Genomic DNA, 25,053 nt, shown 5'->3' with positions numbered 1-25,053 from the left:
AAATTTCAAAACTAACTTTCACAATTAGTTTTGAAAGTTAGAAACCTGATCCGCTGCTGCATATATATATATATATATATATATATATATATATATATATATATATATATATATATATATATATATATTTATATATATAATACTATCTTGATATGGCACGACATTCCATGCAAAGCACATTTAATTTTAAGTGAATTATACCAAAATGAATAGTAGGTAACCATTATTCTGTCAAAGAACTAATCAAAGTTATTTGACTTTGAAAACATCAGTTTATTTGTCGGTTGGAAAATATAAAAGAAATCAGTTAATCTCTCATCAGTTCTCACTTGAAATTAGAGCTGGACACGACTTGGTTCCAATTTCTTCTTTGTTTTAGGTCTATCAGAGTTCTCAAATCTACTATTCAAGTCTTCGACGACGATGATAGGAACAGTGAAGACAATGTGAAAGTACAATAAAAGTCGAAGAAAAGCCATTCAATATTTAAGGAGGTACATATATAATCTCATTTCAGGTCCATTTAAAATCCTGATGTGCAATGTAATATGAACAGTCAGTTCAATTTCTCGGTTTTACAGAACCAAGGAATTCTTTTTTGAAAACATCTTTATTGACAAAATTTAGAACCCTATCACATAAAAACAAAAACACACCGGTTAAAAATCACTTTTAGTCTCTTAAACTTTCAAAAAAGTAACAATTTATTTTATATTCTTCCAATTTTGTAAATTATTACAAATTTTAAAATACAAAAACTAAATTATTACATTGTAAACTTCAAAGACTAAATTGTTATAAAATTGAGAGTATCGGATTAAATCTTCACAGATCAAAATTCAAACACTAAATTGTAGCTTTCATGAAATTTTAGGGACCATCAGTGTTTTTTAACCATAACCCAAAAATTAATGAGTAAAACCGAACTTGACTAAAATTAATATCCCTCCCTCAGAAAATGAGAGGTGTGAAGAAAATTTGAGTAAAAATAATTTGCTTCCTACTGAAAAAGTTCGGAGCTAGAGAACTTTCCCTCCAAAAGTAAATAAATAATAATAGCAATAAGTAAAGTATTTATCCCTCCAAATATCCATTATATGAAGAGAAATCAAACGGGGATAAACATAATAAAGCTACTAAAACAAAGAAGGCCATATGAATTATTCCTAAAGCCATCTTACTAATTCATTATCCAGATGCAAGTCCTTAAAGAAGGCTATAATGTCCTCACAATATGGCAAAATTACACGAACAATTACTACTACAAAGGCATATACTGTACTGGAAATTGGATTAACCAGTCCCATTAGCCTTGTTTGAACATGTAACCGACATGCACATCGTTCTCTTGCAATCTATTGGAAGAGTTTATCAGAATCATAATGTACGGTGTTATTTCAAGATAAGATAAGAAAAACAAACCAGTGCTTCCCTTTCTTTAACAGCAGCAACAGTCATACAAATTACATTACTAATTATTATTATTTGCAACTAATTATTATTATTTGCAAGGTAAAATTGCAAGAGTTTTGTCACTATTTTTCAAAAAATGTAGAGTCGTCATCCTAGAACTAACCATGAGGGAAGTCACCTTGCAGAAGAAGATGGTGAATTGAACTATGTGTGCTGAGTGAACAGATTCTAAATGGAAATAAACAAGCAGTCAGATGGCATCGTGTGTGTTATACATGCAACAAAATTCAGTGTCCCATGATAAAGATCAGTCAATCCCAAGTCCAGGTGATAAATTGAGAACCTAGTAGCGCTCCACGTCAAAATTTCCTGACATAATAAGCATGGCCAGATTCTAGTATATAGTTATCAATATAACATGCTCGATCAAAATCGAAACATGTTGCTGGGCCGACAAATGTAAGAGATACCATTGATTCGTCAAGGAGGTTAGACAATTGGGAATATTCTTAAAATCACTAGCCTCCTATAGAATGAAAGAAAAACAAAATCATTAAGGCCTTGGTAAAGCAATAGTAAATACCACGAGCAGCAAAGACCGGAAGAACAAACCTTAATTGCACCGCTCGTTTGAAAATTGCACCACATAATCTACAGAGTACAGTCTGTCTAAATATACTTTAATCCTGACATATACTGTTGTCTGGAGATTATATATTGGGCCAAGGAATAAATAATTCCTAAAATCCCCAATATTCTAACCTTAAGCACATCTGTCATGATGGCAGATGGTAGATTAAGGGGCACTGTTAGCAGTGGCGTCGAGTCTGTATGCTTCGTAAAGCTCCATACGAATCTGTTAAAAAGGATCTGACTTGGGAATGTAAGAACGAGAAGAGCTAAGTTTTTAACAGCAAATATCCAATCTGGCCCACCAATATCGAGACCCCATCCTGCATTTCCATGCCAAACATCTTCCCCTATGTTGTATATTGCAGTGAGGACCAAGTATGCTGATATCACTATGGTAACAGGGAAATACCTTTGCTTGTCCCCAAATCCAGCAACAAAATCTGAGTCCTGGTTCAAAAGCAGTAAGATTGGAGCCAGAAAAAATATAGCATAGTTTGAACCACCTGTGATATTGACATTCAAAATTAAGCATATAGCAAAACACATCACTGTAGCAACATTGCCAACTGCTGGCATCCATGCTCCTTCTGCTGTCATTCGCTTGATGGTGAATGTTGACAAGGAAGAAGCCCGTCGTTGTTGCATAAATCTCGTTCTTGTGTTAAGACTACCAATGCTACTTTCACCAGATTGTGTGTGCCTCATTCCACCCCTTTCAGAAGTTTTCTCTCTCATGAGAGACGCAAGTTCAAACTTTATTTCCAATGCAATTAGCATAAAGATTGCTGCATAAAGGCCAAGCAGCGATGTCCTTGCTCCTTCAACTGCTAGTAGTGTTGTGATCATCTGCTCTTCCTCTCCCATATCTTTAACGCTGTCTCCTAAAATGCTGTTTAACCTTACTTGCCCCTCCAAAAGATACGTCACTGGGAACAGTGCAACAAGCAACGCAAACACCCAAGGTAAGACCCTGGTGCTTGAAGCAGATGGGAAATGAGTGAACACCACAAACACCGACGCACAAACCATGGTGACAACAATAAGGATGTGCAGGACAGCTGCCTGGAGGAAGTACTCAGCAGATATGTAAATGCCAAGTGCAATACCCATAGCTATGGAGTATAATACTCTCAACTCAGCAATATATTTAATGGGTATTATGGATGTAATAGCCGAAAGAGTGAGCAGAATTGCTAATATAAGCAGCCAAGATGGCCAGGTAGGTTTTGAGGCAACAAAACCATAGATGGAAATATCATCAGAAGACTGACGAGCGGCTTTAATAAGATCAGAACGGTATGTCCAAGACAAGGGAATTGGTGGCTGCATCATGATAAATAGCAAACCAGTTGCCACAACTAGCACTAAGCATCTCTTTGCTGACTGCAAAAAGGAAATAGCAAAATGGTAATTAGTTCACTAGTGTATGTCGTATCGTAGAAAAATGAATTGGCAAACAGTTCAACCAAAAGCCAAAAAAGTAATGAATAATGTTTTTTTCATAATAAAAGAAACTCTGTTCCAATCATGAATCTTCAGGGAGCTTTGAGAAAACCCACAAATGGTTTACGAAAATAGCAAAGAACCACAAAAGATGATTATGATAGTATTACTTAGCAAGACTTTGGAGAATTTAATTGTTCACCTCATACTCAGAATAACAGTCTTTCGCATGCAAGTTAGTAAATATGATGTGATTGATTAATGTTCTTCATAACTGAAAAAATAATATACAACGGTTGTTTATGTGGTGCATCAAATCGAGTCATCGTTTAAACATTTGAAATTAAGTTCAAGTTGACAAATTATAAAGTAAACAGAAAAGGGGGTATTAAATAAATAAGACATAAATACCAGGACATGGGGAAAGTGGAGAGCAACTATTGGTATGCAAGCCAACCCTGCCATAAAAATACAGCAGCCTAAAAGCAAACCATCTGATGGTGGTCTCCCGTTGAACCATTGAAGGGCTTCAAATATTGTTTCACGGAAAAACCACACTGCTAAAGCAACGACTCCAGCATGTGCATAACCTTGCCATGCCTTCATTTTGGAGGCTGTTCTTGATTTATCCCTGTAAGATCCCAATTGAAAGTTGAAGTCTTAATAGTATCAAGGTAAATGGAATCTATAAGAAATCTATAAGAATAAGTTCTTTTATTACTTGTAAAGGAGCAAAGGGGGTGAAACAGCCAGTAAAAGAATAGCTGAGACCCATACAACAGATTTGGAAGCAATAAACAGCATTGCCAGCTTTGAAGCATACAGGCAAGTGAGAACCCAAACTGCCTTTGGTCCAATTCTGTTATCAACAGATAGTCGGCGTACTAGGACCAAGCCTATGAATGTAGTCATAATAACCATATAGCTTGGATAAACCACATCATCCTCAAGACCATAATAATATATGCTGGAGTAACTTAGAAAACGGTTCTCAATATGACATAGTAGTAAGGCATGGCCAATCAAACAGGCTTCCGTCAAAAACTGAACTTTTGACGGTAATATAGCAAGACCAGGCACAGCCAAGGCAAGGACCACATCAGCCACAATGAGTTTGCAGAAAGACTTGAGGGACATGCCAGCCAGCCAAATATTTAGATCCCAGTAATTATGCATCACAAACCACATGATCATCAAGCTCCCAAGCACAACAAAAGCAAAGTAAGATGGCAAGCTCTTCCTTGTAAAGAACCGAGCCAGATAAAAACCAGCCACAGATGGAAGTGGGAGGAACTGCAAGATAACGGGTAAAAAACAAGAAATGTGTGTCAAATACTCAATATCTCATGGCATACAGACAACAGTATAGAAGTTTTGCACATTGCAGGAGGAAAAAATTCAAGGCCTTAGCTATAGATTAAGAAGGAACAGAGCCTAAGTTTGATACTTGAAGAAAAAATACAAGGAAAAAGATTGGAGAGAACTCCTTGACTGAGTTCCAATGGTTCAAAGTATTGCCAAAAAGATCAAAGAATTCTTTGAATCATCTTATAAAATAATAATAACAATACCCACAATTCTGCAATAATATGAACTTCCAAGGAGAATACCTGGGCTGATTTAGCCCCTTTCTCCTCACTATTCCTCGATATCTATGCTTATTCCCCTAAAAAGGTCCTCCATAGCAACTTATCGACATATTGAGCACCAAGTTTGGGATTTGGGGTGAGATCGAGACTTTTTGATCAAGAGCTAGGCAGTTGGTTATGTTTATTCAAAAGCTTGATTTGGTCCAACTAAAAGTGGGTCAAGACAAGATTATTTGGTTCTTAGAGTTTAAAGATACATTATCCTCCAATGCAACTTTCATGCACCTTACTAAGTCTAAACTCCATTTGGTCATTCAAAATCCCTAAGAAAGTTAAGGTGTTTCTTTGGTCGCTCTCCTATAGCAGTCTCAATACACAACCTATAAACTACAGAAAAAGTCCCTTACACCTTATCCCCCTGGGTTTTCTGCTTTTCCAGGATGGATGGTGGATCCTCAAATCACATTATTCTTCATTCATATTTTTTCTTTTCAGAGTTGAAATCAAACTTTGATTGGAAACAATGAAAGAATACAAGGAAATGAAAACACAGGCATCAAAATAACATAAGTCCAACACTAACTAAAAAAGACTCCAATTCAAAAGAGAGATCAATAACATAATTACAAAAATGTGTAGTGGCTGACGCACACAGAGATCAATTAAACCTCACTACATCCCATACCTCCTCAGTCCTCCCCCAATTCCTTAACCACTTTGAACACCCTACTGTTTTGCTCAAGCCATATATCCCACAAAATAGCAACGGACTTGCTTGCCACAACACTTTGCCCTTCTCCCTAAAGGGAGGATGCGAAAGCACCTACTCCAACAAAATCCACTCATCTCTATTATGCACCACACTAACACCAAATGGCCTCGTCACAACACTTTGCCTTTCTCCCTAAAGGGAGGATGCAAAAGCACCTACTCCAACAAAATCCACTCATCTCTATTATGCACCACACTAACACCAAATGGCCTCCGCCAACAATCCCAAAGGTAGGTCGTGAACCAGCAATCCCATTAAGAATGATTTAGATCCTCTTGATACCTCCTACAAATAATGCACCATTGAGACCCTCTCCCAAGTAAACTCATGCGAAAGCCTTAACCTCTTTCTGGAATTTCCTTTCTCTTTTAAGGAATTTGTTTGTTGGAATAAATTCCTAAATCCTAATAGGGTGGACACTCATGCTTGAGTTTTGGATGAGCATTAGAATCAAAAGCAATGGTAATGTGTTAGGTATCCAAATCTGCAAACAGTAAAATACCCAACAAGACAATTGCCAGGATATAGAGCAATGCTCTAGAACAATTATTTTACAATTGAAATTTACAATAAGAACATAAGAAAGATAGCCAATAGAACAGTGACAACCCAGCACTTTCAAGAGGGCTGGAAATCCTCTCCCACATTCCCAAACTAGGAAATCCCACTAAATTCTTCACGCTCCCCTTCAACCCGTCTCCTTCTATTTATAACTAAAATCCCTAACCAACTTCATATCTAATTACTCATTTGCCCCCTTTTAATGACCACACTAATATTCTATTACTAATCTTAACTATTTTAATAACTAGGAGTCTTACAATACTCTGCCCTTCAAAGACACCTTGTCCTCAAGGTGTGCTTACGAAAACACAAACACAAAAATGGGTTCGTTCTTTCTCACTTCTTCCTCTTCTTCTTCTTCTTTCTTTTTTTTTTTTTCATAATAATAAAAAAATTTGAACTTTCTACCATACACCCGCCTTCTTGAAAGAAATTATCTTCAGCTTAGCCTTGGAAATCCATTGAACCATACTGATTTCTCTTGCATTCAGCCCATTAAACAGCCACCACATAAACTTCCATAATCTTCTTTCTTCTCACAAGGCACGTGCCCCCCTTGACAAGTTGCATATCCCTAAGCCCATTTCCACGCCATATGTATTGGTATTTTAGTTTGAAGCTCTTCATCTCTAAATGGCTAGGTCCATAATCTACTTCTTGTTTCAAAGCCCAATCCAGCCTTTGGGCCCACACACCATCTTCCTTCAAAATTCCCATGAGCTTCAGGCAATTCCAGCCCATATGGAAGCCCCATTTCAGCCACTCTAACAAATGGGCCTCAATAAATTTAGCAAATTCAAGCCCATTAAGCTCCTTTCTTCTTTGTTTGTGAAGGCTGCCTTTCCATGTTTCCAGTATCTCCCATCTGGCCCACCACCCATACTCAATTAGGGACTCAACTCCCTAGGTAAAGTCATTAGACTTTTTGCCTTTGAGAAATAATGGGCCTCATCCACCAATTTTGTAATCAGCCCATTAAGCAGCCTCCTGGCCCGCTTTTGATTAGATTCTTCTCTCAACTGCCTTTCCACGTGGTATGAATTAGCTATTCTCATCCCTGATGGTGCTTGCCTTCGCTAATCCTTCTTCCAACCTCCAACTTGTTTTTCCAGCCATTTAATGCAAACCCAATCCTCACGCACAATTTGGGCGCCAACTTCTCCATATAAACCAAGCCCATTTGAGAAAATCTGGGCATTATCATGCAATTTCAGCCCATTAATTAACCCAGAATTACCAGGCCATTTTTTTCTAGTTCTTGGCCCCACCCCCTGACACTTCACGTGGGCAGGAGATTTTTTTCCTTCCTCTTCACGAACTTTGCAGCGCTTTCCAACCTTCTTCTCTATCCATCGCAGGCCACTGTCCTCTACAATTATCAAGGCATACATCCGGCCTTCATTGACCGCCTCTGTCTCTTTCCTCTACTGTGGCTTCTTTCTGCCTCCACCTTGATTTTCCGACCATATGGCTGCCGGTGTACTTTCTTTTCTCCACCTTTCCTTCTCCCATCCACCGCCATGAACTATTTCCTCCCCCTTCCATCGAGGCCAACCGTTCTCTGTAACTTTAAGTTGCAAACCGTTCCTCATCTGCCCATTTGTGAGTTTTAGCACCTTCGACTTCTTCTTTTTCCTCTTCCCCATTCGGATTTCACCTTCGACTTCTTCTTTTTCCTCTTCCCCATTCGGATTTCACCTTTGACTTCTTCTATTTCCTCTTCCCCATTCGGATTTCACCTTCGACTTCTTCTTTTTCCTCTTCCCCATTCGGATTTCACCTTCGACTTCTTCTATTTCCTCTTCCCCATTCGGATTTCACCTTCGACTTCTTCTTCTTCCTCTTCCCCATTCGGATTTCACCTTCGATTGAACCACTATCGCAGCCCTTGCTTTGCACCTCTTCTTCCTACAAATGGTCTTCCCGGTTACAAATCGTCTTCTCTCTCCATCTCGGCCACCCATCCTCTCCCTCTTTGAGCAATGAAAGTTTCTTTGTTCGCTGGTCTCTTTGCCATTCCAACCCATCAACCGCCGGCTTATTCTCTCTCTCTCACTCGACATTTCGTCTATTCGAGAGTGAGAAATTAGTTAAATCCGTACTTCGTTTTTCTGTTCGCATGCCATCACATCGAACAATACTTCTCTAACACCTCTTCTTTGGCCACACCCATTTTTGTCGTTGGTAATGGTCTTCCTTAATATCTGCTTCATGATCGCCGTTATCCAAGTTCTCTCTCTCTTCCCAAAACTTGCAATGGTGCTTTCCCCGGATCAACTTCGCTCGTCCCGTCATTCGCTGCTTCTTCTTCCACTTGCCATTTCGTTTTTCTGGTACTTTTCTTCTTCTTCCATTCCTTGTCTCACCAACTGCCGTCATTTTTAGCATTCGATCGCTCTTTTTTCCCCTCACCTTGTTGCTTCTCCAACCATATGTTTGCTGATAAGTTCTCCCTCCACTCCGGATGCTGCCATTTTACCCTTATCTTCCTTGACGATGCCTTTTTCCTTCCTTCCCTCTTGGCTCGTTGATTGGTTCCTCCTCACTTTTTCTCTGGTCTTCTCGGGTAAGATCAACGTCGTCCAGCAACTCTTCGAACTTGACCAGACAGTATTCGAACAAGGTGTTCCTTCACTTTTTTGATGACTATTGGTCTTCTTTCTTCTCTTTCTCTCTCTTTACATCCTTGCTCCTTGCTGGTAATCCTTCAACATTTGTTGCATTGATTCCAAGATCTCTAACACCTTTTTAAGCAACCTATCACATTTTGCATCCGAATCCATAGATATTCCCAGAACGAACGTGCTTAGATACCAATTTGTTAGGTATCCAAATCTGCAAACAGTAAAATACCCAACAAGACAATTCCCAGGAAATAGAGCAAGGCTCTAGAACGATTATTTTACAATGGAAATTAACAATAAGAACATAAGAAAGATAGCCAATAGAACAGTGACAACCCAACACTTTCAAGAGGGCTGGAAATCTCCCACATTCCCAAACTAGGAAATCCCACTAAATTCTTCACATCACCTCCAACCCGTCTCCTTCTATTTTAAAATCCCTAACCAACTTCATATCTAATTACTCATTTATCCCCTTTTAGTGACCACGCTAATATTCTACTACTAATCTTACTATTTTAATAACTAGGAGTCTTACATAATGTACTTTGAACTATGCGATTAAAGCGCCCCTTTTGACCTATTAGCTTATCTGAAAAGAGAACAATTACAAGATTTTTAAGACAAGATGATTTTGGAGGAATTATTTTGAAGCAGTGTATATAGTTCCCAAATTAAAGGTTTGACTACATTGGCCCATGATAAATTTGACCTTGGAGGCAAAGAAAACCCAATGAGAAGCTGAACAACAATATTCTTGGTGCTATTCGGAAACAACCACTGCAATTTAATAGAACGGAGAGTTTAAACCAGCATGCCAAAGAATATGAACACTCAAAGAAGACGTGATTAATCAAAAACTTCCCATGCACAAAGCAAAGAGAAAAACACAAACAAGGCATAAGCAGTGTAAAGGGAAGTTTCCATCGAACTGCATCAGCAGTATTTAGGCTACTATTTAGCATAATTCAAAAAAGAATATTAGTTCTTTTAGGACTTTTGGATGTCCAAAATGCTGAAAATAACTTATTTCCAATCATTGGAAAAGAAAAACCGTCTTGTCAATGATTAAATGAAAAAAAGTCTCAGATCTTCAATTATTCCAAACTTTGTGTAGATAGTTCCTGGGTAAATGCTTAAAAATAACATTAAAAATTATCACCTTTCTAAAATAACATTTTTTTGGCCAATTATTATGATGGGTTGTCCTGGTGCCATCTCATCCAGGATCGATACCGAGACCCAAACAAACTGTTAACTTCTTTGTTGAAGCACCAATTCTCTGTGTCTTCAGTGTCAATCACGCCAGGACGACGACAGTGAAAGAACAAAGAAAACCATCCATGCTAGCACCAGTTCATATGTGGGGCTTTCACCGGAATCAAAATTAAGCATTAGATGGATAGTTGAATGGAAGGACGACCACATTAATGTTCTGATTCTGAGACAACAGATCTCTTCTCTTCCATTAACAACCTCTCTTTCTCTCTCATCCAATCTTTGCCTTCTCTTATGCTTTGTAATCGTGTAACCTTCTTGTCTCTCCACATCTTCCTAACAGCTATATCTTCCTATTTCTTCCCTAAATTTAATTGCCCCTCGCCGCCTACTTTGTTTTCTTGCCCCTCACATTACACCACCTTGCATTTCTAATTAGTAATTTTATGCTCTTTCATTTTTTCCCCACTTTTCTTTTGTTCTTTCCCTATCGCCATCTGGTCGGGATTGACACTAAGAAAGCACTAACTACCATCCTTCTCCTAAGAAAATCCATTTCATTGAAGAATTTCCAAACCCATTTAGCAATAAGAGCAATATTTCTATGCTTTAGACCACCAAGACCAAAACCACCCTCTCTTTGGAATTTTGAACATAAGCTTGCTCCATCTTACAAGGTGATTGATCTTACCACCATCACTGCCTTCCCAAAAGAATTTTTCATCATTCCCTCCAAAATCCAAACATACATTTGAAGGCATGAGAAACAGAGACATGATAGGCAAGAGAGTACTGAATTACACTTAACCAGTGTACAACATACTACATACTTCAACTTGATGGGGAACCACATGGAATTCTTTTGAAAATATAGCCTCCACATAATTGTTAGTGGTTGGAAAGGTCTTCTTCAGTAGTTTGGTGGGTGAGGGTTTCTTTCTTTTTTTTTTTTTTTTCCCCTTTTATAAATTATATATTTTCTCCATTTTTATAGGAGGGAAAAAAACAATACCCACCTTTTTTTGTGATAATAAATGGAGACTATATTGAAGAAAGACACATTGAAGGAAGGAAAAAAAAAATGAGATATCCCCAAAAGACCAATGGGTTTTCTTTCTTCTTTTTCTTCTTTTTCTTTTTTGAAAAGATATCCTTCTAATTTCATTGAACATAAAATAAAGATGAAATGCACAAGAAGTTGCACTAACGGCAACAGAGGAATCAAGCACAAACGAACCAGCTTTGAAACAAAACTCACAAGCCTGGCAAAAAGATGAACTAGAAATTTACTTGAACGAAACAGATTCCACATATACTAACAGGTTTACAATAAGGAGGCCCAATCGTCATGATATATATGGCATCATAAATATGAATTTTTTTTTAAAGAGAACACCAAATGGATGCAAATAGGTAGATTGAACCTCAAAACTCCTCCAGATTAGAGTAACTTCTTTGAAGACCCTCTAATTTCTCTGGAAACAAATCCTCCAAAATGCAAACATAACATGAAACCACAAAACAAACTAGCTTGTCCTTTAAGTGGGTTCCCAAAGATTAGCTGGATTAGACCTTTGTCATTTCCATTCATAAAAGCCCAAAGAATACCAAAGAGCTTAAATAATCTGGCCCAAACATCTCAAGCAAAAGGCACAATGGAGAAAGAGATGCACTTGATTTTCTCAACCCTCCTTTACACATTTTTTTTTTTATAAGAACAAGTTGAACAACTTTTATTAAAAAAAAAAAAAAAAAATGAAAGAATACACGAGCAAACAAAAACCAAGCCCACAAAAAAAGAGTCCCTCTAGAAGGAGAGACTCCAGCTATACAAAATCATGTCAATAGAATAAATACAAAAACCTTCGATATCGAAACCCAATGAAAAATATGAAAATGAAGACCAAATTTCTCTAGCATCCCTCTCAACTCCCTAAACACCCTACTATTCCTCTCAGCCCACAACACCCAAACAATAGCATAAACACTAGCAAACCATAGAAAACGACTTCTCTCCCCAAACGGCAAATTGAGGAGGAACTCCTCATCATATCTCTAACGTCTCTTTGATGAGCACGCATCATACCGAATGTCTGGAAAAAAGAGTTCTAGATAGAACTCGCAAAATCACAATGCCAAAGAATATGGTCCAAGTCTTCTTCCACCTTCCTGCATAAGATACAGCAGAAAGGCCTAACCAACAACATCTTCCTAACAAGCCTATCCAATGTACTAATACGGCCAAGGAGAACCTGCGAAGTGAAGAATCTCACCTTTATAGGAACCTTAATCCTCCACATCGATGAAAAGACTGGCCCACTCATAGGAGAAGGATTAACCAAACACTAGAAAAAGAATTTACACGAGAACTTTTTCAAAGAATTAGGGCTCCAAACTCTCACATTTCCCCTCCCAAGGTGAAAGGAGTGACTCTCAAGAAGAGAAAGGAGCGCAACCACATCCATTGTTTCCCTATCGGAAAGAGCACGATAGAACCCAAAGGAAAACGAGCAAGAACACCCTGGAAAAAGGATTTAAACTCTCCTTTACACATTACACACCAACTACGAGAAAAGCAGAGCCACAGGTCTACTCTTCAACTTCCCTAGAATACACACCAAAAAAAAAGGCTTTCACCCTCTTTGGCACCTTAACTTTCCAGTTAATGTCAACCAAACATGGGTCAAAAGGGGCATGGTTAATGGAGAGAGCTGGAACTAGGGAATTAAGAAAAAAGTGACCACCATTTTGGAAAGACTAGCTTTAAACAATTTCACCATGGTTATGCACAAACATTATTATTATTATTATTATTATTATTTTAACATGATAGAATAAGTAATCCACAATTGTTCATAGAGGGAAAAATTTGTCCAATGACTTGAACTCATACCCTGGTCACCAATTTTTGAATGGAAGCATGCCCTCTAAAGTAGCCAATAAAACAATATGAAACGAGGTAGGAGCTATATGACTTAACCTCACATGGGTATTAAAAAACTCTCGAATTTGAGAATGCAATGTCTGAACTCATTCCTTGATACATTACATCCCTTGAGAGAAATCTTCAAAGAAACACTTGATTGGTTTGTTTCTTACAAAAAAAAACATGATATTTTTTATATAAGAAACCAAGCTTTCATCATTGAGAAAGATGAAATGATATACAAAGGCATAAAGAAAACAAGCAACCCCTACACCCAATTACACAAAAGGGTCTCAACCCAAAAGAATAGGGCTAAGCTGATAGTTACAAAAAAAGACCCTATTAACAAACTCCCATAAGGAGGAATTAAACCTAATCAAATCCCAAAGATCCTCCCCCTCAACCTCTCCACCCCCCCAAAAAAGAAAAAAGAAAATTCTACAGCTTCTCTCAAGCCAAAAAGCCCACAACAAGGCAAAAAAGCAAAACTCCCAAAGAACCCTAACTTTGTTATAAAAAAGAAGGTTCAAGAGCACCTCCTCAAACATCAAGAAACAACTGCTATTACAAACTGACGCAACCCCAAAAGCCTTAAAGAAACCATTCAACATAGAGTTAGCAAAATCACAACACCAAAGCAAATGGTTCAAATCCTTCTCCTGTCCTCTACAGAACACACCATGGAGGAAAGCCTATGGAAACAATCTTGAGTATGCACTCCCCATGCAAAACTTGGAAGACAGAGAATTTCACTTTCTTAGAAATTTTGACCTTTCAAATAGAGGAAAACACAAAGGTTCCCTAAGGAGGAGAAGGGGCACAAAGAATCCAAAAGAAAAAGCTACTGGAAAAGCCATCGGAGGGCTTCAAGACCTAAGACCTAAAATCCCTTCTCCCAAGAGAAGTAAACTAATTAGAAATAATAAAAACCACCTCTCCAGCCTCTCGACCAGTAAGGTGGCATGAAAACCCAAGGAAAGAGAGTTAAAGCTATTAGAGGAAGGCAAAACAAAAGCCACCAAACAAAATGCAACCTCTTATTAAACAAATGATAATGATGAGGGAATGAAACACACAGATTTCTCTCCCACCTAGAAATCCTCCCAGAAATAAGCACCCGACCCATCCCTGATGAAGCATTTAACAAAATAAGTCAACATAGGAACACCAGTGGAAAAAGTAAACCAAGGGACTCTTACAAGAACCCTTAAAGCTACCACCTCATTCCCATTCAAAAAGATGAGGGCCATACTTACTCACAATAATCCTTTGCAGCAAAGAATTAGGCTCCAAGTGGAAGCACCACAACCATTCTGCCAAAAGAACCTCATTACGTAACCGCAGATTCCGGACACCTAAGCCCCCAGCTCACTCTCCATAGGCTTCAAAAAAAACCTCCCACTTCATTAAGTGAGCTCCTCCCGGTCATCCACCCTTTCCCACAAGAAGTTGCTCACAAACCTTACAGTCCTTACTCATGGAGATTGGCATCTTAAATTGGCAAAGGTAGTATAACGAAATTCCACTCACCACTGACTCAATCAAAGCCACTCTCCCCCGTTTAGAGAAGAAAGCCTATGATACTAAAGAAATCCCTGCTTCCTGCCTCAAGAAACGATGGCTCAACTTTTCATTTAAAGCATAAGCAAAACTACATCCACCATGAACCTCGACCAAAAATCTACATAAGCAACTTTACTGCGGAGCATAGTTTACATATCAAGATGAAGCAATACATGCACTGCAACCACAAAACATGCAATAAAATTCATCCCAGTACTTAGATTAAAAAAATGCAACATATTCAAATCATAGAAAATTATTGACGTACCATTACTGGAAAACCCACAACAATTGCTCCGGCAGCACTAACTATCACAGCCAAAGCAGTGAACGCCACCGTACTAAAAGCATCCGAGATCATACCCATAACATAAGCACCAGCTCCAGCTGCCCCTCCGAGCATTGTTATAGTCACGAGTAGGTAATTAAACGGCGGTGGCACCTGAATATAGCGCCCAAAGGAGTGGAAAACAACTCTAATTTCCAAACAGACAACTACAACAACTAAAGCAACAGCGCCATTGACAACCCGAATACTGTGTATTTGATTGGCATTTTTAGTGACCCACCAAAGTGCACCTCTCGTCGATGCATACAGTTGAAAGACAAATGGAATGAAAAACAGAAGCAGCAAATCACACACGGAAGCAGCGGAAGAAAATACCACCGAGTGATGAGATGCAATGTGGAAAAGCAGAGGGAAAAACAAAAGATGCAAGGTATGAATGCAGCTCTCCAAAGGACCAAGTATCAAATTATCATCAGGGATCTCTCCACCATGAAACTTCGCTTCTTGCTTGTTCTTGAACGACGAGAGACGAGGAATAGAATACAGCCAGTAGAAAATGCAATTGAAAACCATAAGATAATAAGAAGCATTGAGCATACCAACAGCCGAAATAGTCGCCCAAGTAAACAGAGACGAAGCAGCAAACGGCACACAAGCGAACAAGAGACGCTCAAGAGCAAGGACAATAGAGGGGTTTTCGATCTGAATCCACTTGAACTGAAGCGAAGCCCAGGCGCCAATCAGGAAATTGGTCTCGGCGCAAAGGAAAGCAGCGAGAATAGCAAGAGGAAGAGAATTAAAAGTGAGATTAAGCGAAGAGCTGAAGAAGAAAGCAATCTGGGAAAAAAGAAGAGAAAACCAAACACCAAAAAACGCACCAGGCTTGAAATTGAGAGAATCAAGGATATAAGAAATCATAAGGCCAAGAGTCAAAGTGGCAATAACGGGAGTGCCGCCGAGATCGAGAAGGAAGGCAGCAGAGGGGACAAGGGCAATGGCAATTCGAGGGTTGTAGATGAAGGAAGAAGGGGAGAATCGGGAATTCTTGAAAGATCTGGAGGAAGAGGAAGCTGAAGAAGAGGAAGAAGAAGAACCGCGACGATCGAGATAAGGATTAGGGTTTTGGTCGTAGGGGGAGCCATTGGTGATCGAGGAGAAGGAAGGGGCGCTAGTAGAGGCGGAGATGTAAGGGCGGAACGAGCGGGACTGAAGCTCCGGCGGCATCATTTTGACGGAGGACGGAGGAGAAGCGTGGTGAGAGATTGTGGTGGTCAGGCGTCAGCGCCAGCCGAAGACGGAAGTGATTTCTCGGTCTCTGGGGGAAGGCGCGGCCGCGGTGGCCTTCCTTGGAGGGTTAACTCTGACGTGTTCGGACAAATTTCATCCGTCCGATATCTTTTCCAGTGGGGCCACCTGTTTCTTCTCAGACTTCAGTCTTGGTGCTCACTTCAGCATTAATTATTGCATTTTAATATCCAACCAAATGTTCATTAAACATTGGCAACATCCTATTGTATCTACATTATCGACATTTTTATTACATCCTAACAAAAATTAGAAAATATGTACTATGTTACCTAACATAAATAATAAATATGTTAATTAGTTTAAAAAGTATAATATTTTTATTTATTAATTTTTTTAATTTTATAATTTTTTAAAAATATTTCTGCACATAAACATTTCAAATCTTGATAGTAACAATTTATTATTGCAAATGTGGTAGAAGATTAAAAAAAAAGAATGAAAATTATAATTTGAGGTTAAAGCACAAGACAAAAGGATGAAACCAAGATAAAAACCCATGTTTGCAATAAAAAAACAACTAAACTTATTATTGGATTGCACAACTAACTCCATGAGCCTCAATTGGGGAGGAGGTTTAAACTAATGTCATAGACGAAGGATTATGAGTGTCATTATCTTCAATAATGACAATAAAATGATTACATGACAAACTAAAGGAACCAATCAAAAGAGACACCAGGTGCATTGAAAAAGCACAAGACGAGAAGAGAACTAATGAACATAACAACTTAAACCTCACAGGAAAAGGAAAGAAGTATCCACAGTAGTCAAAGTAATCTGAACTTGCTAAAGAGATGATAGCTCCCTATATAAGCTATATTAGCCTTTCTAATCTTATTGGTTTAAGTTGTTTAATGTGTTTAAATGTTCATATTTATATAAAATCAAGCATATGTGCATATTAGAGCATTTAAGGCACATTGGAGTCAAAATGGAGTTTTTTAAAGCAAATTGGAAAAATTATCAAAATGTCTCCGGGAGTAACTGTAACACCCCGAATTTTTAATATTAATGTAATTTCAATAATTTTTATTAATTGAGGGCTTTTTTTGAATTTTGGACTTTAAGTGTAATTGCAGAAATTTAATCATTGACGTTTGGAAATTATTTATGTTGGAAATTGATGGCAAGAATTAATTCCATCTTGGAAAGGGAGGGAATTTAAAGAAATAATATGGATTAAGGAAAGAATAAAACAAAACAAAATAAAATAAAATATACTATTTTTTTATTAAATTCTTTCCTTTTCTTTTCTTTTCTTTTTTTCTTTTTCTTCCCCTTTCCCTTCCCCTCAACTTTCACGTGCAGCCACCCTGTCTCTATCTCTTCTTTCCATATCACCCAACCCTAAAGTCCGGCGTCGTCGACCGCTCGTCCCACTCGCATCCAACCGTCATTGAAGCCGTACCAACTTTCACGTATGAACAAGCCGAGCGACGCCATAACTCTTAGCCGAAGACCTGCGCCACCCTCCCTGCCTCAGCCTCAGCCGCTCAGCGTCACCCACCGGTTCGCTCGCGCCAGATCTGCCCAGCTATTCCATATTGACGTCGCGCCGGATACTACCAGCTCTGAAGCTGACCATTCGTGTGCTAGATCAGCCGCGCGTCCGTCCACTACAGCACGTCATTCGTCTAGCCAGCACCGAATTGTTTCGTCCGTTCTGCCCACACCCTCTATCCGCTATCTGCCGCTGCCGTCATCGTTGGGTTTCGCCAGATATAGTAGTTTTGGTGAGTCGGTATTCTTTTGTTTTTCATTAAATCTCTTGGCCATGGTATCGTGGTTCAATCATTGATATGCTTCGTTCAGATTTAAAGTGGGATTGTAGGAAAAGCTTGGAAGCCAAAAGGGTGTTGTCGAGGAGGGTTGGAAGGGGTTTCATTAATTTATGGGTAAGATTGTTTGGTTCATGGCAATTTGAGGTGTTGGAATTAGGCTTGGGTACTAATTGTAAAGCTTGGTTGTGTTCTTAATTTAGGGTCGTTACTTGGAGTTTCTGGTTTCGTTTGGTGGTCTAATTTTATTTGTGAATTTTCGACTAAGGTAAGTAATCTCACTACTGGAAACTGCCCATGGGCCAGCCACTAGATGTATGCTAGCATGATAGATAGATATTATGACAAAACGACCGCATGATAGACTGATAGTATAGTATAACCGATGTATATTCTTATATGAGGATCTGAAAGATTAATTGTTCACATAGATACTTGAATGCTAGCATGGGATAATATTTGATTTCATGAGGTTGTAGTTGATTTGAGAATGTTGAGACGTATACGTATGTTATAGAGTCATGATGTTGAGATGTATATGTATGCCGTAGAACTATGATGTTGAGACGTATATGTATGTTATAGAACCATGTTGTGATACTTGTGATGTTAAGATTGTGATAATGTCCTCACTGATTAGTTAGATGCCCACTAGATGTTGTGTTTCCTTCGAGATTCACTAGAGGTGGTGTTATCCTTCGGGATTCACCAGAGGTTGTGTTTCCCTCAAGATTCACCAGAGGTTGTGTTTCCTTCGGGATTCACTAAAGGTGGTGTTATCCTTCGGGATTCACCAAAGATTGTGTTTCCTTCGGGATAAACTAGAGGTGTTGTTATCCTTCGGGATTCACCAAAGGTTGTGTTTCCTTCGGGATTCACTAGAGGTATTGTTATCCTTCGGGATTCACCAAAGATTGTGTTTCCTTCGGGATTCACCAGAGGTCGTGTTTCCTTCGAGATTTATTAGAGGTGGTGGTTTCCTTCAAGATCCATCAGAGGTCGTGTTTCCTTCAGGATTCACTAGAGGTGGTGCTTTCCTTCGAGATTCACCAGAGGTTGTGGGTCCTACGGGGCTTACTAGAGGTAGTGGGCATACTTAACTACATTAGGATAAAAAACAGTTTTTCATGTATGTATGTATCTCATGAGGACGAGAGAAGTTATATGTTCCACTAAAAGTAGGCATCTAGAGGACATAGATGGCTAGCTTGACCCCAGTAGTGGGGTTACTTACTGAGTATTTTATACTCATCTTTTCTCATGTTGTTGTTTCAAGTAAAGGTAGAGATGCGCCAGCGATTAACAAACAGAATCCGTGATCCAACCACTGGGACCAATTCTATGCTTCCGCTCATGATATTTAGATTTCTTTTCATGTTTTTCAACTTTCAGCTTTGATGTTTGAAACTTACTATTAAGATTTGTTTCCAGACCTATTTATTATCATTTATGATTTATAGGTACCCTATTGTTTGTTTTTAATATTTGAATTTAATGAAGGTCTTTTGAATTTACCTTATTTATTTAGCATTTATTTCACTATAAAAGGGTGTCATTTTAAGTTCCATGCATGCATGTGTTTAGTAACGGCCTAGCTTGAGTCCTAGGGGGTCAGGTCGTTACAGTTGGTATCAGAGCCCATGTTTTAGGTTCTGAAGACTGACTTACAATGTAAGTCTAGGTAGTCCTTGTGGCCCAATAACAGATTTCTCGTCATCGCCAGGTATGTCCTACTAATGAAAGTTTTCAGTACATATATGAGATTAGTGATATAATGTTTCAGTAGCATGTTTTCTGAGAAAGACCCAGAGGTAGAGAGCTAATTTATGAGTTCGTGACAGGACATGGCACCTAAACTTAGAGCAAGAAAGACTGCTAGAAGAGGGGTTTAGGACCCTCAAGTGCAACATCTACAAGTTCAGGACCCTCCCTCTTCAGGGATGTAGGAAGAGGGGGCCGAGGGTAGTCAAACCGTCCCGACAGCTCTGAATCCACCTATGACCCAAGTTGATGAGAAAGCAATGGAAGCAAGAATTAGTGAAGTCATTGCATCCTCCTTGATGGAAAGACTGCAGGAGCTGATCCGTAACACGATGGTAGGATAGGCTACCTAGAACCAGGCTTAGAAGGACAGGTGCCACCTGAGCAGTTATAGTAGGCCCGACCACAAAATAAAGATATGCAGGGCCTGTCTCTTGAGGCTAAGCATTTGAGGGATTTCAGGAAATTTGACTCTCGCTCCTTTGATGGATCATTAGGGTCCCACTAAAGCAGAGGTGTGGTTGTCATCGATTAAGAAGATTTTCCATTTTATGAGGTGCCCAGAGGAGCACAAGCTCCAATGTGCAGTTTTCATGCTGAATGGCAACGTAGAGATTTGGTGGCATTCAGCAAAGAAAATGATTGATATTGGTGGGGAACTTGCAACCTAGAAGCAGTTAAATGAGCGTTTTTATAAGAAGTATTTTTCAGCCAAGACTAGGTATAACAAGCAGGCAGTAGAGGAATACGAGCAGAAATTTGATAAGCTGTCCCACTTTGCTTCTAAGCTAGTAGCCACCGAGGCAACAAGGACAGAGAGGTTCATCCAGGGTCTGAGGAGCGAACTGCGAGGTATGGTATATGCCTTAGACCTCAAAACATATGTTGCGGCACTTCGGGCCACCATAAGGATTGATACTGACTCCTAGGAGGGAGAAGAGTACAATAAGTCGCTCGAGATTGGGACCTCTACAAGTCAGAAAAGGAAGGATGAGCCAAGGGCTCCTGAGCATCAACAAATGAACCAGAACATAGTTAATGCTTCACGTCAGTGGGGACAGTAGGGCTCTTAAGTTGTGACTGTCAAGGTAGATAAACCAATCTGTACTACTTGTGGTAGGCAACACTGACGTCGTTGCCTAGCCGGCTCTGGGGTTTGTTTTTGATGTGGTCAAAAGGGGCTTATGTCAGAGAAATGCCCAATGAGGAACGTGCCTGAACCCAGGGGCCAGCCCATAAGCTCATTTCAGGGAGGCCCAAGTCGTCAGCAACAACAGGGTAGAGTGTTTTCTACCACTCGGCGCAAGGCCGAGAAGTCAAGCACAGTTGTGATAGGTACACTTCCCATTTTAAGGCATCATGCTTTAGTTTTGTTTGACTCTGGCTCTTCGCACTCATTTATATCCTCTGTATTTGTAAGGCATGCCATGTTAGAGTCAGAACCTTTGCTCTTTGCACTTTCTATTTCCACTCTATCAGGAAAGATTATGTTAGCTACTAAAAATATAAAGGCATGTCAGGTAGAGATAGCAAATCATGCATTAGATGTGACCTTGATAATTCTAGATATGCGTGACTTTGATGTGATATTGGGCATGGATTGGTTAGCTGCTAATCATGCCAGCATAGATTGCTCCCATAAAGAGGTCATCTTTAACCCTTTTATAGGAGCCAGTTTTAAGTTTAAAAGGGTTGGAGCCATGGTTCTACCCAAAGTGATTTCAGCATTGAAGGCCAGTAGACTATTTGACCAAGGAGCCTGGGGTTTTATAGACAGTGTGGTTGACACTAGAGAGGTTGAAGTCACATTGACTTCAAAGTTAGTAGTAAGAGATTTTCTAGACATTTTTCCAGAAGATCTTCCCGGACTGCCCCCGCAGCAGGATATAGATTTTGTTGAGTTAGAGCCAGGCACAACCCCTATTTCGAAGGCTCCATACAGGATGACATCAACAAAGTTGAGGGAACTTAAGGTCCAATTGCAGGAGTTGTTGGACAAGGGTTTCATACGCTCTAGTGTGTCACCATGGGGTGCACCCATTTTATTTGTGAAAAAGAAGGATGGATCGTTACGTCTGTACATTGATTACAGAAAGCTAAACAAGGTGATCATAAAAAATAAGTATCCCCTCCCCAGGATTGATGAATTGTTCGACCAGTTACAGGGAGCTACGGTGTTCTCAAAGATTGATCTCTAATCCAAGACAACTTTTCATTCGAGGTATGGGCATTATGAGTTCATAGTGATGTCATTCGATTTGACGAATGCCCCAGCAGTGTTCAAGGATCTGATGAATAAGATGTTCAAGGAATTCCTCGACACCTTTGTGATTGTTTTTATTGATGACATCTTGGTTTATTCCAAGACAGAGGTCAAATATGAGGAGCATTTGCGAAAAGTTTTGGAGATGTTGAGGGCCAATAAGTTGTATGCTAAGTTTTCTAAATGTGAGTTTTGGTTAAGACAGGTGTTCTTTCTAGGGCATGTAGTATCGAAGGAAGGAGTCTCTATGGATCCTGCAAAGATTGAGGCAATTACGAGTTGGGCTCGTCCAACCACAGTCAGTGAGATGCGCAGTTTCCTGGGGTTAGCAGGCTACTATAGACGATTTGTAAAGGAATTCTCTCACATAGCCACCCCATTGACTCAGTTGACCTGAAAGGGACCCCTTTTCATTTGGAATGAGGCTTGTGAGAGCAGTTTCTAAGATCTCAAGTAGAGGTTGGTTTTAGCCCCAGTTCTTATAGTACCAGATGGATCAGGTAGTTTTCTCATTTACAGTGATATGTCCAAGAAAGGTTTGGGATGCGTATTGATGCACCAGGGCAGAGTAGTTGCTTATGCTTCACATCAATTAAAGAAGCATGAACAAAATTATCCCACACACGACTTGGAATTAGCAGTAATGGTTTTCACTCTCAAGATCTGGAGGCACTACTTATATGGAGAGAAGATACAGATTTTCACCGACCACAAGAGTTTAAAGAACTTTTTCACTCAGAATGAGTTGAACATAAGGCAAAGAAGGTGGTTAGAGCTGGTGAAGGATTATGATTACAAAATTTTGTACCACCCAGGAAAGGCAAATTTAGTGGCAGATGCCCTAAGCTGAAAGGTGGCTCATTCAGCAGCCCTCATTACTAGACAGACTCAATTGTGCAAGGAGCTAGAGCAGGCAAAGATTGTAGTAGTAGTGGGAAAGGTCACGACATAGTTAGAGCAGTTGTCAATGCAACTGAGTCTAAGGCAGAGAATTATTGATATGCAACATTGTGACCCTTATCTAGAGAAGAGAGTTTGTAGGGTGGAGTCAAGCCAGGATGGCGAATTCTCGGTATCAACAGAAGGTGGTCTTCTTTATCAGGGACGTTTGTGCGTGCCAGTAGATAATGATATTAAGAATGAGTTGTTGTCAAAGGCTCACAGTTCCTTGTTCTTGATTCATCCCGGCAGCACCAAGATGTATCGGGACTTGAAACGTTATTATTGGTGGAATGATATGAAAAGAGAGATTGCGGAGTTCATAAGTAAGTGCTTGGTGTGCTAGCAGGTGAAAGCCCCGAGGCAGAAGTCAGCAGGGTTGGTACAACCATTGAGTGTGCCAGAATGGAAGTGGGAGCATGTGTCTATGGACTTTATTGTGGGATTGCCACGGACAGAGAAAGGTTTCACTATGATTTGGGTTGTGGTAGACAGACTTACTAAATTAGTACATTTCATACCTGAAAAGTCCACCTTTTTAGTAAATAAGTAGGCACGGATATACATGAAAGAGGTGGTGAGATTGCACGAAGCGTCTTGTCCATTGTGTTGGATAGAGACCCTCGTTTCACGTCTAACTTCTAGAAGAGCCTTCAAGCAGCTTTGGGGACCCGGTTGGATTTCAGTATAACTTTTCACCCACAGACTGATGGGCATACAGAGCGATTGAATCAGCTATTGGAAGATATATTGTGTGCCTGTGCCATAGAGTTTTTAGGAAGTTGGGATACTCACTTGCATTTAATGGAGTTTGCTTATAATAACAGCTACCAGTCCACTATTGGGATGTCACCATTCGAGGCCCTATATGGAAAGAGTTGCAAGTCTTCTATGTTGGGATGAGGTAAGAGAGAGGAAATTACTAGGACCTAAACTAGTGCAGACCACGAATGAGGCAATACAGAAGACCAGGGTTCGTATGCAAACAACTCAGAGCAGAAAAAAGAGCTATGCCGATGTGAGACGTAAGGATATGAAATTTGAGACTGGTGTTAAAATGTTCTTTAAAATGGCACCTACGAAAGGTATTCTGAGGTTTGGCAAGAAAAGGTTGAGTCTGAGACTCATTAGACCTTTTGAGGTCTTGGAAAGAATTGACCCTGTAGCTTATCGGTTGGCATTACCTCTAGCATTGTCTTTCGTTCATAATGTCTTCCATGTTTTGATGTTGAGAAAGTATGTCACACCCCGCCTCAGACCATTCTCTTAGCCTAGGAAAGGGCGTGACTGCAACAGTTATCAACCTTTTGGCTGACACTTACTGCCTAATAACTCTTACGGAATAACTCTGATACGAAAATATAATTTATATACAGCAGAATATCTTTAGGCCAACAATTTATTAATTTAGAAATATAACATATTTAGAGTCATTACGACACTAGATTCACAAGTCTCAAACCCAAAAACCCTAGTCCCTATATGACCAACAGTAACATGTACAATATTAACAATAACCACCTAAACAGATGGGTTACAAAACTCTTTATCCTTTAGTGGCAGGGCAGATGCATAGCTATCTTCAGAGGATTTGACCACTATCTGTGGGGGGGGGGGGGGGGAAGAAAACATTTGAAAACGAGGTGAGCTTACGCCCAGTGAGTGACTTAAGAAAGATAATTGATTCTCATGCAAAAATCTCAATAAAGAGTTCAACTGAAATATAAGCTTCTACAGTACTTGTACTGCAGTATAAATATTTTCCAAGCATGAAACATATAAAGCTATTTTAATCATAAAACAGTAAAACTGTTTCTCAGTCGAGAATAACCTTTACTGTGGATAAAACAATCCCAACACCAACTGCTAGTCAAGAGAGAACCCCTTTGCTCAATCTCTGACTCTAACTACCTACATGCACGTGGCCTTCAGTACCAATAGATACCTTCTCAAATGTCTTTCAGTATCTA

At 39.5% G+C, this 25,053-nt stretch overlaps 2 protein-coding genes across 3 annotated transcripts; one reads left to right on the top strand and one right to left on the bottom strand.

Annotated features, from left to right (window-relative positions):
• Window positions 1-1,658: 1,658 nt before the first annotated feature.
• Window positions 1,659-16,590, bottom strand: NEF1 (no exine formation 1). Of its 2 annotated transcripts, XR_005484264.2 has the most exons (5): window positions 15,014-16,590; window positions 4,211-4,782; window positions 3,901-4,120; window positions 2,026-3,429; window positions 1,659-1,939 (listed from the first exon to the last, which is right to left on the bottom strand). XR_005484264.2 is itself a non-coding variant. In XM_039043307.2 (4 exons), exons 1-4 carry the CDS (start codon window positions 16,259-16,261, stop codon window positions 2,083-2,085), a joined length of 3,387 nt encoding a protein of 1,128 aa, XP_038899235.1. In that variant the 5' UTR covers window positions 16,262-16,590; the 3' UTR covers window positions 1,779-2,082. The 2 variants fall into 2 exon arrangements, 1 of the variants encoding a protein (XP_038899235.1); XM_039043307.2 differs by having other exon boundaries at window positions 1,779-3,429.
• A 6,521-nt stretch (window positions 16,591-23,111) lies between these two features.
• LOC150038888 (uncharacterized) lies at window positions 23,112-24,353 on the top strand. The gene is made up of 2 exons (XM_090314902.1): window positions 23,112-23,409; window positions 23,911-24,353. The coding sequence occupies exons 1-2, from the start codon at window positions 23,112-23,114 to the stop codon at window positions 24,351-24,353; spliced, it is 741 nt and encodes a 246-aa protein (XP_090171028.1).
• Window positions 24,354-25,053: the final 700 nt, after the last annotated feature.

Source organism: Benincasa hispida, chromosome 1, assembly GCF_027475165.1.
Source record: "Benincasa hispida cultivar pf3 chromosome 1, pf3_genome.v1.1, whole genome shotgun sequence".
Lineage (NCBI taxonomy): Eukaryota > Viridiplantae > Streptophyta > Magnoliopsida > Cucurbitales > Cucurbitaceae > Benincasa > Benincasa hispida.
The sequence above is the reverse complement of the archived record's forward strand: the minus strand, read 5'-3'. Positions and strand labels throughout refer to the sequence as shown.